The 14,763-nt window shown below is 43.7% G+C and overlaps 1 protein-coding gene across 8 annotated transcripts in view; it reads right to left on the reverse strand.

Annotated features, from left to right (window-relative positions):
- IRF2 (interferon regulatory factor 2) overlaps positions 1 to 14,763 on the reverse strand; it is a 141,198-nt gene that overhangs the window by 67,133 nt on the left and 59,302 nt on the right. For all 8 annotated transcript variants that reach the window (XM_049864892.1, XM_049864894.1, XM_049864897.1 and 5 more), the window contains exon 2: positions 10,643 to 10,739. In XM_049864892.1, the coding sequence (XP_049720849.1) occupies positions 10,643 to 10,739 (97 nt within the window). The remainder of the gene's footprint in view (positions 1 to 10,642; positions 10,740 to 14,763) is intronic.

Here is a 14,763-nt window from a genome sequence, read left to right on the forward strand (position 1 = left end):
AACAAATTAGATTACCTAGATGAAATGGAAAAACTCCTAGAAACATACAACCTACCAAAATTGACTCAAGAAGATACAGAAAATCTGAACAGACCTATAACAAGCAAAGAGATTAAACCAGTAATCAAAAACTTCCCAACAAAGAAAAATCCAGGACCAGATGGCTTCACTGGTGAATTCTACTAAACATTTAAAGAAGAATTAACACCAGTACCTCTCAAGTTCTTTCAAAAAACAGAAGGGATGGGAACACTTCCTAACTCATTTTATGAGGCCAGAATTACCCTGATACCAAAGCCAGACAAATCACAAGAAAAGAAAACTACAGACCAATATCCATTATGAATAAAGATGCAAAAATCCTCAACAAAATACTAAAAAACCAATTCCGGCAGCACATTAAAAGATTACACACTATGACCAAGTGTGATTTATGGTATTCAACGTAACGAAATCGTTGTAATACACCACATTAAGAGAACAAATGAAAAGAGCCACATGATCATCAAATAAAAAAATACATTTGACAAAACATAACAGCCTTTCACGATAATATAACAGCCTTATAATATGACAAAATATAACAGCCTTTCACGACAAAAATACGAGGAATAGAAAGGAACCTCCTCAACTAGAAGGAAAGACATCAAAACTGGAAAGAAGAAGTCAAACAGTCTCTGTTGGCAGAGGATATGATCCTACATAGGGAGAATACTAGAGAATCTATTTTTAAAAAATTATAGATAATAAATTCAGTAAAGTTGCACAATACAAGATCAACACACAAAAATCAGGTGGAAGTCTATACACTAGTAGCAAACAATCTAAAAAGGAAATTAAGGAAACAATTTCACTTACAATAGCATCAAAAACAATAAAATACTTAGGAATAAATGTAACTAAGGAGGTGCAAAACTTGCTGAAAACGGCCAAACATTGTTGAAAGAAAGTAAAGATTACCAAAACATATGGAAAGACATCCTATGTTCATTAATTAGAACTTAATACTAAGACTTAATATTGCTAAAATGGTAATACTCCCCAAAGTGATCTACAAATTCAATGCAATCCCAGTCAAAATCCAAATGGCCTTTTTTTACAGAAATGGACAGCTCATATTAAAATTCATATGGAATTTCAAGGGACCTAAAGTACCCACACCTCACAACTGGACCAGTAAGCTACATCATGATAAACAGAGAAAAGACTGAAGATGTCAAGGACTTCAGTTTACTTGGATCCACAATCAACACCCATGGAAGCAGCCGTCAGGAAATCAAAAGACACATTGCATTGGGCAAATCTGCTGCAAAAGACCTCTTTAAGGTGTTGAAAAGCAAAGGTGTCACCTTGAAGACCAAGGTGCGCCTGACCCAAGCCATGGTATTTTCAACTGCATCATATGCATGCGAAAGCTGGACAATGAATAAGGAAGACCAAAGAAGAACTGACGCCTTTGAATTGTGGTGGTGTTGGAGAAGAACGGTGAATATATCATAGACTGCCAAAAGGATGAACAAATCCATTTGGAAGACGTGCTCCCTGGAAGCAAGGAAGGTGAGGCTACATCTCTCATACTTTGGACACGTTCATGCTTGGTAAAGTAGAGGGTCAGCAAAAAGGAGGAAGACCCTCAACAAGATGGATTGACACAGTGGTAGCAACAACGGGCTCAAGCAGAACAACGATTTTGAGAGCGACGTAGGACTGGGCAATGTTTTGTTCTGTTGTACATAGGGTTGCTATAAGTCAAAATCGACTTGACGACACCTAACAACAACAACAAAGTAGCCAAAACAATCTTTACAATACAAAGTTGGAGAACTCACACTTCCTGATTTCAGAACTTACTGCGAAGCTACAGTTATTAACATAGTATGGTACTGACATAAGAACTGACATAGACTAACGCAATACGATTGAAGAGTCCAGAAATAAACTCCTACATCTATGGTCAAATGTTCAATAAGGGTGAGAAAAAATCAGTCTCTTCAACAAATGGCGCTGGAACAAGTAAATATCCACATGCAGAAATACAAAGTTGGATCCTTACCTCATACCATACACAGAAATAAACTCAAAATGGATCAAAGACCTAAATATAAGAGCCAAACTATAACTTCTTAGAAAAAACCATAGAAGTAAATTTTCATGACCCCTCAAACACATAGGGGTAAATCTTTGGTTTCTTAATTTTTTTTTTTTTTTTTGGTTTCTTAGATGACACCAAAAGCACACACAATAGAAGAAAAAATAGACAACTTGGACTTCATCAAAATTCTTGTGCATCAAAGAACACTACCAAGAGAGTGAAAAGATAGGGAGTGAAAAGACAATCCACAGAATGGGAGCAAATATTTGGAAATCATATATCTGACAAGGATCTAGTATTCAGAATTATGAAGAACTCTTACAACTCAACAACAAAAGCACAAACAACCCAATTAAATTATGGGCAAATGACTTGAATACACATTTCTCCAAAGAAAATATACAAATGGCAAACAAGCACATAAGATGTTGCTCAGCTTCATTAACCGTCAGGAAAATGCAAACCAAAGCAACAATGAGATACCACTTTACATCTACCAGGGTGCTTAGAATTAAAGCAAAACAACAAGTGTTGGTGAGCATATAGAGAAATTGGAACCCTCATACACTGCTGGCGGGAATGTGAACGACATAGCCACCGTAGAACACAGTTTGGTGGTTTTTAAAAAGTTAAACGGAATTGCCATGGGACCCAGAAATTCCACTCCCAGGTATACCACCCAGAAGAACTGAAAGAAGGTGTTCAAACAAAAGCTTGTACATGAATGTTCATGGCAGCACTGCTCCCAACAGACAAAAGGTGGAAACGCCCAAATACCCATCAACTGATGAAAGGATAAACGAAATGTGCTATGTCCATACAACAGAGCATTATTCATCCACAGTAAAGAACGAGGTACTGATAACATTCTACAAGATGGATGAACCTGGAAAACAATACCCTGAGTAAAAGGAGACAGACACAAAACCCACACACAAAAATATTCCACTTATTCAAATTATCCCCAATAGACAAATCCATAGAAAGAGGATTAGTGGTTAGGGGGAGGGGGCACTGGAAATGGGGAGCAAATGCTTAAGAGAGTTTCCTTTCTGGGTGATGGAAAAGTTCTGGAACTAGATAGTGGGGATGGTTACACAGCACTGCAGGTACTTAGCACCACTGAAAAGTACACTTTAAAACAACAAATTTAAAAAAATCAATGTAACTTTTAACTAGCTTTTCATATTACAGGAAAATAAACTCCTAATAAATGAAACAAAGAAACATTAAAAAAAATGTTGAGGGGTAAACAAGATAAGTTTCATTTTAAAATTAGAAGATATTCTGACCAAGATACATACTAGCCAAAGGTCATCAAGTTTCATGGGACAGTTAAAGTGTTCCTTCATCTGTGCAGGACCTGTGACATCACTATGACCAGGTGCTGTGTCTGTGAAAGCCCTATGACGTCACTATGACCAGGTGCTGTGTCTGTGAAAGCCCTATGACGTCACTATGACCAGGTGCTGTGTCTGTGAAGGCTCTGTGACGTCACTATGACCAGGTGCTATGTCTGTGAAGGCTCTGTGATGTCACTATGACCAGGTGCTCTGTCTGTGAAGGTTCTCTGACGTCACTGTGACCAGGTGCTGTGTCTGTGAAAGCCCTGTGACGTCACTATGACCAGGTGCAGTGTCTGTGAAGGCTCTGTGACATCACTATGACCAGGTGCAGTGTCTGCGAAGGCTCTGTGACATCACTACACACCAGGTACAGTGTCTGTGAAGGCTCTGTGACATCACTATGACCAGGTGCAGTGTCTGTGAAGGCTCTGTGACATCACTACACACCAGGTACAGTGTCTGTGAAGGCTCTGTGACATCACTCTGACCAGATGCCGTGCCTGTGAAGGTTCTCTGACGTCACTATGACCAGTGCTGTGTCCGTGAAGGCTCTGTGATGTCACTATGACCAGGTGCTGTGGGTCTGTGAAGGTTCTCTGACGTCACTATGACCAGGTGCTGTGTCTGTAAAAGCCCTGTGACTTCACTATGATCAGGTACTGTGTCTGTGAAAGCCCTGTAACTTCACTATGACCAGGTGCAGTGTCTGTGATAGCCCTGTGACTTCACTATGACCAGGTGCTGTATCTGTTAAGGCTCTCTGACATCACTATGACCAGGCGCTGTGTCTGTGAAGGCTCTGTGATGTCACTATGACCAGGTACTGTGTCTGTTAAGGTTCTCTGACATCACTATGACCAGGCGCTGTGTCTGTGAAGGCTCTGTGATGTCACTGTGACCAGGTGCTGTGTCTGTTAAGGTTCTCTGACATCACTATGACCAGGCGCTGTGTCTGTGAAGGCTCTGTGATGTCACTGTGACCAGGTGCTGTGTCTGTTAAGGTTCTCTGACATCACTATGACCAGGCGCTGTGTCTGTGAAGGCTCTGTGATGTCACTATGACCAGGTGCTGTGTCTGTTAAGGCTCTCTGACATCACTATGACCAGGCGCTGTGTCTGTGAAGGCTCTGTGATGTCACTATGACCAGGTACTGTGTCTGTTAAGGTTCTCTGACATCACTATGACCAGGCGCTGTGTCTGTGAAGGCTCTGTGATGTCACTGTGACCAGGTGCTGTGTCTGTTAAGGCTCTCTGACATCACTATGACCAGGCGCTGTGTCTGTGAAGGCTCTGTGATGTCACTATTACCAGGTGCTGTGTCTGTGCAGACTCTGTGACGTCACTATGACCAGATGCAGTGTCTGTGAAGGCTCTGTGACATCACTATGACCAGATGCTATCTCTGTGAAGGCTCTGTGACATCACTATGACCAGGTGCTATCTCTGTGAAGGCTCTGTGACATCACTATGACCAGGTGCTATCTCTGTGAAGGCCCTGTGACGTCACTATGACCAGGTGCAGTGTCCGTGAAGGTTCTGTGACATCACTACACACCAGCTGCTATGTTTGTGCAGACTCTGTGATATCACTATGCACGGGGCTCCATGTGAGCAGTGCTGCACAGGAGTGGCTGTGTTCACGGCACAGCAGGACTCTATGTACCACAGTCCCTTCATGCTGACACACATACAGAACTTGGCCCATCTGAGAGCAGAAGAGATGAGCGCTGCATGAATTCAGAAAAACATTTAAGATTACCTTGAGCAATGCAGAACAGACACACCCTAGACACATAGGAAACTAGTTTTGTTATCTCTCTCTGCCTCTTTACACCAATGTTTTTAAGATTTTCCAGTTAATTTGCTACTTTTCTTTGGGTTTTTATTCTGTTCAGAGATAGCCTCGTGTTTACACAAGAACAAGTCTGCTTTCAAAATAAAGAAAAAGGAAAGTTCTGGAGCCACCTGATGATGTCCTGTGTCTGGGGAGTGGCTGTGGTATCTGGATGCGGGCAGATCCTCAATCTGACTATGAATTTCAATGACCAGAGTGGGAATCAAGCAGAGCTCTAACGAAGAACCTGGACGTGGCTGCCCCTTCCTACTCAAGAAATGCCCCAGGGACACCACCAGGAAGCACCTGGACAAATCCAGGGCTGACCTGGTGTCTTCAACAAGTCAATGGCAAGGAGGAAAAAAAGGAGTGTATACTGTACACAATCAGGAGACTTAGAGTCATAACAACCACACAACCTATGGACCTTCTTTGGATTCTGACTTGAACAAATCAACTGTAAAAAGATATCTGGGGAATACTCAAAGCATTGTGAATATGAATAGGGTAACGATGATATAAAAAAATCATTATTAATTTTGCCCCATTTATGATGGTATTGTGGAGATGCAGACTATGAGGAATTTGCTTTAAAATGCCACACTAACACACGGAGACATACACAAAACAAAATGTTAATTATTGTGAAATCTAGATGTGAACACATGGGAATTTGCTATACTATCCTTTAGTCACTGGACTATTCAAACATACTATGTACACTTGCAAATACTCATAATAAAAAGTAAATGGCCCAAGACAAGGCCCTGTTTGTACAGTGTAGCTATAATGCTGTTCTGCCCAACTTCCTCACTATTCCTTCAGATAATTCCAAAGCACCCATTCTACTGCCATCCTTCTCAGAATGTACTGACAGCAGGAGATGGAAACAAGTTAAAGGCATTATTTAAAACCACCTATTTGTCTCTTACGAGGAATGCACTACGTTTGATGGGCCTTCCTTTTGAGAGAGACTATATTAACAAAACAAAAATACAGCCACCAGTGTTACCTTTCTTTAAGTCTGTGTCTTAGTCATCTAGATCTCTGTAACAGGAATACCACAAGTGGATGGCTTTAACAAGGAAAATTTATTCTCTCACAGTCTAGTAAGCTACAAGTCCAAATTCTAGATGTCAGCTCCAGGGCACGGTTTTTCCCTCTGTGGGCTCTGGAGGAAGGCCCTTGTCATCAATCTTCCCCTGGACTAGGAGCTTCTCCGCACAGGAACCCCAGATCTAATGGATGCGCTCCACTCCTGGCACTGCTTTCTTGGTGGTATGAGGTCCCCAACTCTCTGCTTATTTCCCTTTTCCCTTGTAAGACTAAAGGTGGTGCAGGACACATCCCAGGGAAACTCCCTTTACATCACATCAGGGATGTGACTTCAGCAAGGGTATCACATCTCACCTTAATCCTCTTCAACATAATCCAATTTTGCCTTATTAACCACAGGCAGAGATTAGGATTTTCAACATATAGGAATATTGTATCAATCACAAAATGTAAGACAACCACACAATACTGGGAATCATGGCCTAACCAAGCTGACATATTTTGGGGGGATGCAATTCAATCCATGACAGTCTGTGTCATTCATTATTCATGAACAGTACTTACCAAGTGCCTCCTAAGCGTCAGGCACCAGGCCCGCGAGTGTGCAGCCCGACCGACACAGCCATGTGCCCACCCTCCTGGAGCTCGGAGCCCAGCACTTGCAGCAGGGGCTTTCCCCACAAACACGACACTCTGCGTGTCAACTATGGCGAAAGAGGACCACGAAGACCATGGACAAGGCTCATCTTCTAAGCATCACAAAGTCTTCAGTGGGAGAAGAGATTTTGGAATGGCTTGTTTCTACCTCAAACCGCTCAAAATAGAAACAGGGATTCTTAGGCAGAATGCTTATAAATGGGAAGAAAATGATATCAGGATCTCAGTAAAGCATTAATGTGGACAGCTGATTGCCGACAAACTTAAGTTAGTGCTATGGACTGAACTGTGTCCCCCTAAAATATATGTTGTAAATCCTAACCTCTATGCTTGTGGTTATAATCCCATTTGGCAGTGGGTTGTTTTTGTTACGTTAATGAGGCAGGATTACTGTAGGGTGCATCTTGAGTCAATCTCTTACAACGTATAAAAGGAGATTAAAGAAGCAGACACCGTAGCACATGAAGACCACCAAAGAGCCAAGGAATAAGGACCTTCCCTCAGAGTCAAGAGAGAAAGCCTTCCCCTGGTGTTGGCACCTTGAATTTGCACTTCTAGCCTCCTACACTGTGAAAAAAACAATTTTCTGTTTGTTAAAGCCATCCATTTGTGGTATTTCTGTTACAGCACTAGATAACTAAGGCAGATAGTGAAAATCTGAGTCCAAGGTTGGTGGAAGCCTGTGGAAAGATGCCCTGTGGGAGTATAGGTTCAGAGAGAAAATGCCCTGACCTCACGCAAGGCCTCCAGTCACGGCGCCCACTGCACAAACACAGCCACACGCCCACTCTCCCTGAGGGCCCAGAGGCCTGACTGACCAGGCCCCTCAGGCAGCAACTACAGCCCACGGGCTCCTGTGCCAGTGTTACTGAGAGGCGATGTCTGTAGGTAGCCATGCGCACGCACCCCCTTTCTTCAGTCCAGCTCTATCAGAGGGCCAGTGAGATGGCAGAGGGGGTCTCCATCTCCTCTCTGCCTTAGGAAGAGAACTCACGAGTCAACAGCCAGATGAGTGAGGCTCAGCAGGTAAGGGCCACCTGAGAGGATCTAAGTGCCCAGTTGCACAAAGAGGATTCATTTCCTTCTGGCCCCATATGAGAAAAAGAGACTAAGTGGATGGAAGAAAAGGCATTCAAGTGGAGAGTCCCAGTAAGGAAACAACCCTTAGAGGCTCTATTAGCTCCCCAGGGCTGCCGTAACAAAATACCACAAACTGCATGGCTTATGACAGCAGAAACTTATTCTCTCACAGTTCTGGAGGCCAGATGTCTGAAATCAAGGTGTCAGCGGGCCATGCTCCCTCCCAAGGCTCTAGGGAAGAATCCTTCCTTGCCTCTTCCAGCTTCTGGTGGCTCCAGGTGTTACAATCTCTGACTCATCTTCACAGGCCTTTTCCTTCTCCTCTCTGTGTTTCCTCCTCTTATGTCATAAAACATGGACTCTTGTCTGTGGATTTGGGGCCCACCTGGATAATCCAGGATGATCTCATTTCGAGATCCTTAACTTCATTACATCTGCCAAGACCCTTTTTCCAAATAAGGTCATTTACAGGTTCGAGGGGTTAGGATGTGGATATACCATTTTGAGCAACTTAGTAAGTGGCTACTACTCAGTGCACAAGGCATGATGACTTTGTATGTTCACTGCATCAAGCCAACCAAAATTTGGAGATATGTTTTAAAGAAAGCAAAAGTAAAACAAACAGCTCACTTCTCTTCAGAATTCAAGAATATCTGTTTTAATCTCACACTATAAATCAAAACAGGTAATGTTAAAGAGCCCTGGTGGAGCACTGGTTAAGCGCTCAGCTGCTACCAGGGAAGTTGCTGGTTCGAGCCCACCCAGTGGCTCCCCAGGAGAAAGACCTGCCAATCTGATCCCATAAAGATCACAGCCTAGAAAACCCTATGCGGCAGTTGTACCCTGTCATATAGGGTCGCTACAAGTCAGAGTCAACTCAATGGCAATGGGTTTGGATGGGAGGCACAATGGTTAAGCACTTGAATGCTAACTATAAGGCTGGCAGTTAGAACCCACCAGCCGCTCCTCGGAAGAAAAGACCTGGGAATCTGATCCCAAAAAGATTACAGCCTAGAAAACCCCATAGGGCAGCTATCATATAAGATGGCCATGAGTCAGAATCAACCTGAAGGCACCTTCAGGAAGAAAAAAAAGTTATCTTGTTCTTCAAAATATAATCCTACTTAACCTCTCTGTGCCTCAGTTTCCTCGTTTGTAAAATGGAAATAGTAGAATTACGCATCTCATAGTAGGGATTCTGTGAGTTAATGTACATACACTGCGTAGAGGAATACCAGGCACACAGCAAGCGCTCAGTAAGCGCTTAACTTTTATGATTACTTATTATCCTGTGTCCCTACTCTCTTGCACCATCACCTCCCCTTTCCTGATACCTCCTATGCCTCCTACTAACTGGGCAGGCAGAGGAACACCTTGATGTTTGTGTCCTTATTTGGGAGAAGCTAATTTTGAGACCCCTCAGAGTATAAATCTAAAACACTATAGATACTGCAAGGCTATAAAAACTCATTGTTTGCCATAAATTTCAATTTGTATGGACAACTTTATGCTTTTAAGGTCACATAAAATGAACACATGGCTTATTTAATCTATTTACTCTGTACCCTACGTTGCTTCATAAAGGACTCACTTAAACCAATACATTCAAATACAAGTACATTAAATATAAGTGAGTGAGGAAAAAAGAACAAAAAGAAATGAAATTTCATAGATATCTGAAAAGATAAAATGAAGCCAGGAATGAGATCAGTTAAAAAAAAGTTACACTTCCAGGCAACAGTCTGGCTCTAAGCTTTCCAGTGCCCCATATGAAGTGAAGTTGATCAGCTAAATTATTCACGTGTTCTCAAGATTTAAAAAATCGGTGGGAGGGGGTCTTGGGGAGGAAAAGAAGAAAAAACCACCTGCACTGAAGAATTTCAACAAACCCTGGCAGTGGGAGAGAAACTTCGCCCTTAAAGCAGCCCTGATATATTTTATTTAGCTGCCTATGTTATAACTACATATTTTCAAATGTTTTTATTTTTCCATACATCATCTCTTCCTGGTTCACCCTAACAGCTAGGATTAATTAAGTTGAGAGTTTTGCAGTTGTCAAAGTAAGGGAGTGTTTATGTATACATGTGTCAGGGGGATGTTAGAACAGCTGGGTTCATGGACGGGGCTTCAAGACAAAGATGAAGAGGAAACATTTAAGACAAAACAAGTTTTCTTTACATAGAGACCACCGAAAAGAAAATCTATATGCTTCATCCCCAATATCAACCCGGGAGTTCCTAGGACCTCTAAACCCTAGAAAGTCAGGACAAGCAGAGAAGGAATTTGGAGAGGAGGGCGAAGGTCCTTGAAGAAAAACACAGTAAGAAGTTTCCCCAAATAGTCATCCGAAACACCAGATGTAAGCTGGCACTAGTAACTCAAGCTTGAGGCCATGGGCAGAAAAGATGATAAAAATCTTATTTACATGATAACTCAATGTTTTTATGGGTTTTGGGGGGGTAACGGTTTGTTTTTGTAATTAATAAGCCTAAGATTTTGAACATGAAGAACAATTCGACCTTTAGCAAGTCTCTCTCACACACGTACCCATGCCCGTACACACCCAAAGCGCTTACCTTGTTAAGCCATCTCAGCCCCGGTATTGTATTTGAATTTATCTGTTCCTCCAGCCACGGGCGCATCCGCATCCTTTCCACAGGCATGGTAGGTACCCTTTTGCAAAGGAGAAAACACATTAGGCAATTCTATCGCTGTCGCTGCCTGCACTCCAAGGAACTACACCCCTGCTTGATCCTTTTCTATCTGCCTTTCCTCAGAAGCACACAGCTTATTTGCATGGGCATGTGGGGTGTAGTCAGGGAACTGCACTGAAGGGCTCTGCCTTGCTTGCCACTCTGCCCCATTCCCAGGGAGCTGCCTCAGCGGGGCAACGGTATGGGCCAGGTCTGCCCATTCTGCCAAGGGGATGCGCTGGAGGCCCAGACCGGCAGACACCCAGCTAGATGGAGGACTCAGACTCCTCCTTGTGACCTTACCTGAGGCTAGGTTTTACCAGTGCTGGGGTGGCATAAACAGTTAATTAGCTCTGCTGCTAACTGAAAGGCTGGAGGTTCGAGTCCACCCAGAGTTGCCTTGGAAGAAAGGCCTGGCAGTCTACTACTGAAAAATCAGCAAACGGAAACTCTGTGGAGCACAGTTCTACTCTGACACACTTGGGGTGACCACAAGCTGAAATCGACGGCAACTGGTTCACTGGTGACCTGGCTGAATGGAGCGAAACAGCTGTGGTGGCAAAGAGTTATTATAACCAATTCACTCCTTTTTGGTATCTGAGTTATAAAGGCTACGAACTCCAAACACAGGCACTTAAAAGCTCTAAAGGGATCAGTTAATTTGGCTCCTCCAAGGTCTTTCACCAACCAGGCATCTCCAGGCTTGTTCTATCTGCTTTCAGAGCTTGCCAGCATCTTGCTTTGGCTTCGCCTTGACTTTTACCCTAATTCAGTATTTTATTCACTCCTGCAGGCATCTTTTTTCAATACCACCCTACCCCTCCTCTTTATTTAACCTACTTTCCCTCCATCCGGCCCACAGGACGCCCCTCTCTCCTTGTCTTAGTCATCTAGTGCTGCTGTAACAGAAATACCACAAGTGGATGGCTTTATCAAAGAGAAATTTATTCTCTCACAGTCCAGTAGGCTACGAGTCTAAATTCAGGGTGTCAGCTCCAGGGGAAGGCTTTCTCGCTGTGGGTTCTGGAGGAAGGTCCTTGTGATGCATCAGTCTTTCCTTGGTCTGGGAGTATCTCAGCACAGGAACGTCAGGTCCAAAGGACACGCTCTGCTCCCTGTGCTGCTTTCTCGGTGGTTTGAGGTCCCCAATTCTCTGCTTGCTTCCCTTCCCTTTTATCTCTTGAGAGATAAAAGGTGGCGCAGGCCACACCCCAAGGAAACTCCCTTTACGTTGGATCCAGGGAGGTGACCTGGGTAAAGGCAGTATTACAATCCCCCCCTAATCATCTCAGCATAAAATTACAACCACAAAATGGAGGACAACCACACAATACTGGGAATCATGGCCTAACAAAGTTGATACACACATTTTTTGGGGGACATAATTCAATCCACGACACTCCTCCTTGCAGATTCCTTTCTAAGATACTCTCTCCCTTGTCCACCAAAATTTACTCAGAGTAGAATTACTAACAAAGTACCTTCCAAACTGTCTAGTACTCATCTTCACCTTAAGAAACCAAAAACCTGTTGCCATCGAGTCGATTCTGACTCATAGCGACCTTACAGGACAGAACAGAGCTGCCCTACAGGGTTTCCAAGGAATGGCTGGTGGATTCCAACTGCCGACCTTTTGGTTAGCAGCTTGAGCTCTTTACCACTGCGCCACCAGTGCTCCATCCTAATTGGACCTAAAGTGAACTTTAATCTGGGATCTAAAAGCAAAGACGATACTAATACAATTCTCTGTTCTGTAGGATTTCATTAACAATGTGATATGATAATCCTCTTTTCACCCCTTCACAGTGTCTTCTTTCTTTTACTCATTCCTGCTCTAAAAATGAGCTCTGAAAATTATATTCAGGTGTATTTGGGCTGAGATGATCCAATAACTGCCCCTTGCAGCTTGCAAAGGGCCTCCTTCCTCCCCTATGCCCTGCCCCCCAGCTCATCGCAGATTACAAATGTTATTAACTGAACTCATGTGGGGCCTCACCCTCTGCCTACTGTGAAGCCACCTCTCTCAGTTCTGGTCCACTCGCTGTTGCAGACAACTCCAGCTCCTTTGCTCATATCATTCCCTCTGCTCTTCCTTCCCCAGCCCTGCTGATCCTTATCCACCCTCTAGGAGCCAACCTCCACCTCCGGCACAAGGCCTTCCCAGAACACCCCAAGCTGAGGTAATCCCTCCTCCTCCAACTCTACAGCACTCGCTCTTCTTGTACCGCTCAGGTGAATAGCAAACACGGTTTTAAAAGGGGCAGCGATTACATGTTATCTTTATTTGTATCTAATTCTCTTATTGCCTATAAACTTTCAGCTCTGTATACCCTCTCTTCCTATTAGTTCTTCCTGGTTAAAAAAAAAAAAAAGCTTTGCCTGGTCCTGCACCATCCTCATAATCATTGGTATGCCACTGCTTCAATCCATCTTGTTGAGGGTCTCTCTCTTTTTTGCTGACCCTCTAATTTACCAAGCAGGGTGTTCTCCTGGGACTGCTCTGTCTTGATAACGTGTCCAAAGTAAGTGAGATGAGAATCTTCCTCTTTTTTGCTACCTTCTACTTTACCAAGCATGATGTCCTTCTCCAGGTCTCTCTTGATGACGTGTCCATAGAGATGAAGTCTCACCACCCTCGCTTCTAAGGAGCATTCTGGCTATACTTCCTTCAAGATAGATTTTTTCATTCTTCTGGCAGTCCATGGTATAGTCAATATTCTTCAATAACACCATTAGAATACATTGATTCTTCTGTCTTAGTTCTGGTTAATTATAAATTCTCTGAGGACTTCACCTCTCATAAATCATTTTATAAGCCTTTAAAACCCAAATGCTGCCTTCCACACAGGTGGTTAAACCAAGGAACAGGCCAATTCTAAAGACCAGCCTGGGTAGTACTGCCACTGAGGACTGTCACCGTTTCCTTACCTGGAGGCTTCAGGCCAGCATTCTTTGACACAAGCAAAAGGAACCTCAGAGACAGGCCAAAAGGACAAGGCCACAAAAAGCCCCAAGTACAGCTGTTGTAAGTGGTTCTCAGGTCGTTCCATTCATTCATTCATCCACCCATTCCAAGATCATTTTCTGAGCATGACGTTCTAGGAACCGGAAAAGATAAGACATCCCTGCCATCTAGGACTTCCTAGTCTAACACGAGAGACAGGAAGGAAGAGAATTACACCACCACATGTTGAATTCTGTGTTCAAATGATAAGGAGTTATGGAAGACCTATGGGGGTGCTAGGAAAGGTCTACCCACTGGAGTGGCCACCACGAGGTCACTGGCCAGCACAGGGGTGACACACCAGCCCAGTCAGACCCTCCCTCTTAATTAGATCTCAAGGCGGGGCCAAGATGGCAGAGTAGTCAAATGCTTCCTGTGGTCCCCCTTACAACAAAGACCCGAAAAAAACAAGTGAATCAATTATATATGACAATCTAGGAGTCCTGAACAAGAAAGACAAAGTTGAGGAACTGGACTGAGCAGCAGGGGTAGGGACAGACAGTTCAGAAGCAGTGAGGAGTTGCCAGACCTGACCTGGCTGGCACTGGCACCCTGTAGGCTGTAGGCTGGCGCAAGTGGTGAGGCAAGTAGTAGTACTTTGGACACGTTTTCCACATCAGGGGAGACTGAGTGGCAGGGAGTCTGCTCAAACCTCCAGAACCAGCGAGAAACAGCACTCAGTCAGCAAAAGTACAAGCATCTAACCTACCACACAGATCAAAAAGATTAAAAAAAAAACCCTTTTGGGAAGTACTTCTCTCCCATTTACCTGTCTCCTCCCCACTCTGCACCAGGTTCTGGTCCACCTTCAGTGGTTGCTATGCTCCCTGGGCCAGAAGTAGGACCCATCGCTGTGCCCTGGAGCCATTCTCCCAGCTTTGGAGAGGGAACAAACTAGCAAACAGGAAAATATAATCTGCCAGCCCCTAAGCTGGGAACTCAGGGCAGACACAGCCCTTTTACCTAAGCACAGGCATAAGGGGTCCATGAACTTTGAATG

Source organism: Elephas maximus, chromosome 21 (genome assembly GCF_024166365.1).
Source record: "Elephas maximus indicus isolate mEleMax1 chromosome 21, mEleMax1 primary haplotype, whole genome shotgun sequence".
Taxonomy (NCBI): domain Eukaryota; kingdom Metazoa; phylum Chordata; class Mammalia; order Proboscidea; family Elephantidae; genus Elephas; species Elephas maximus.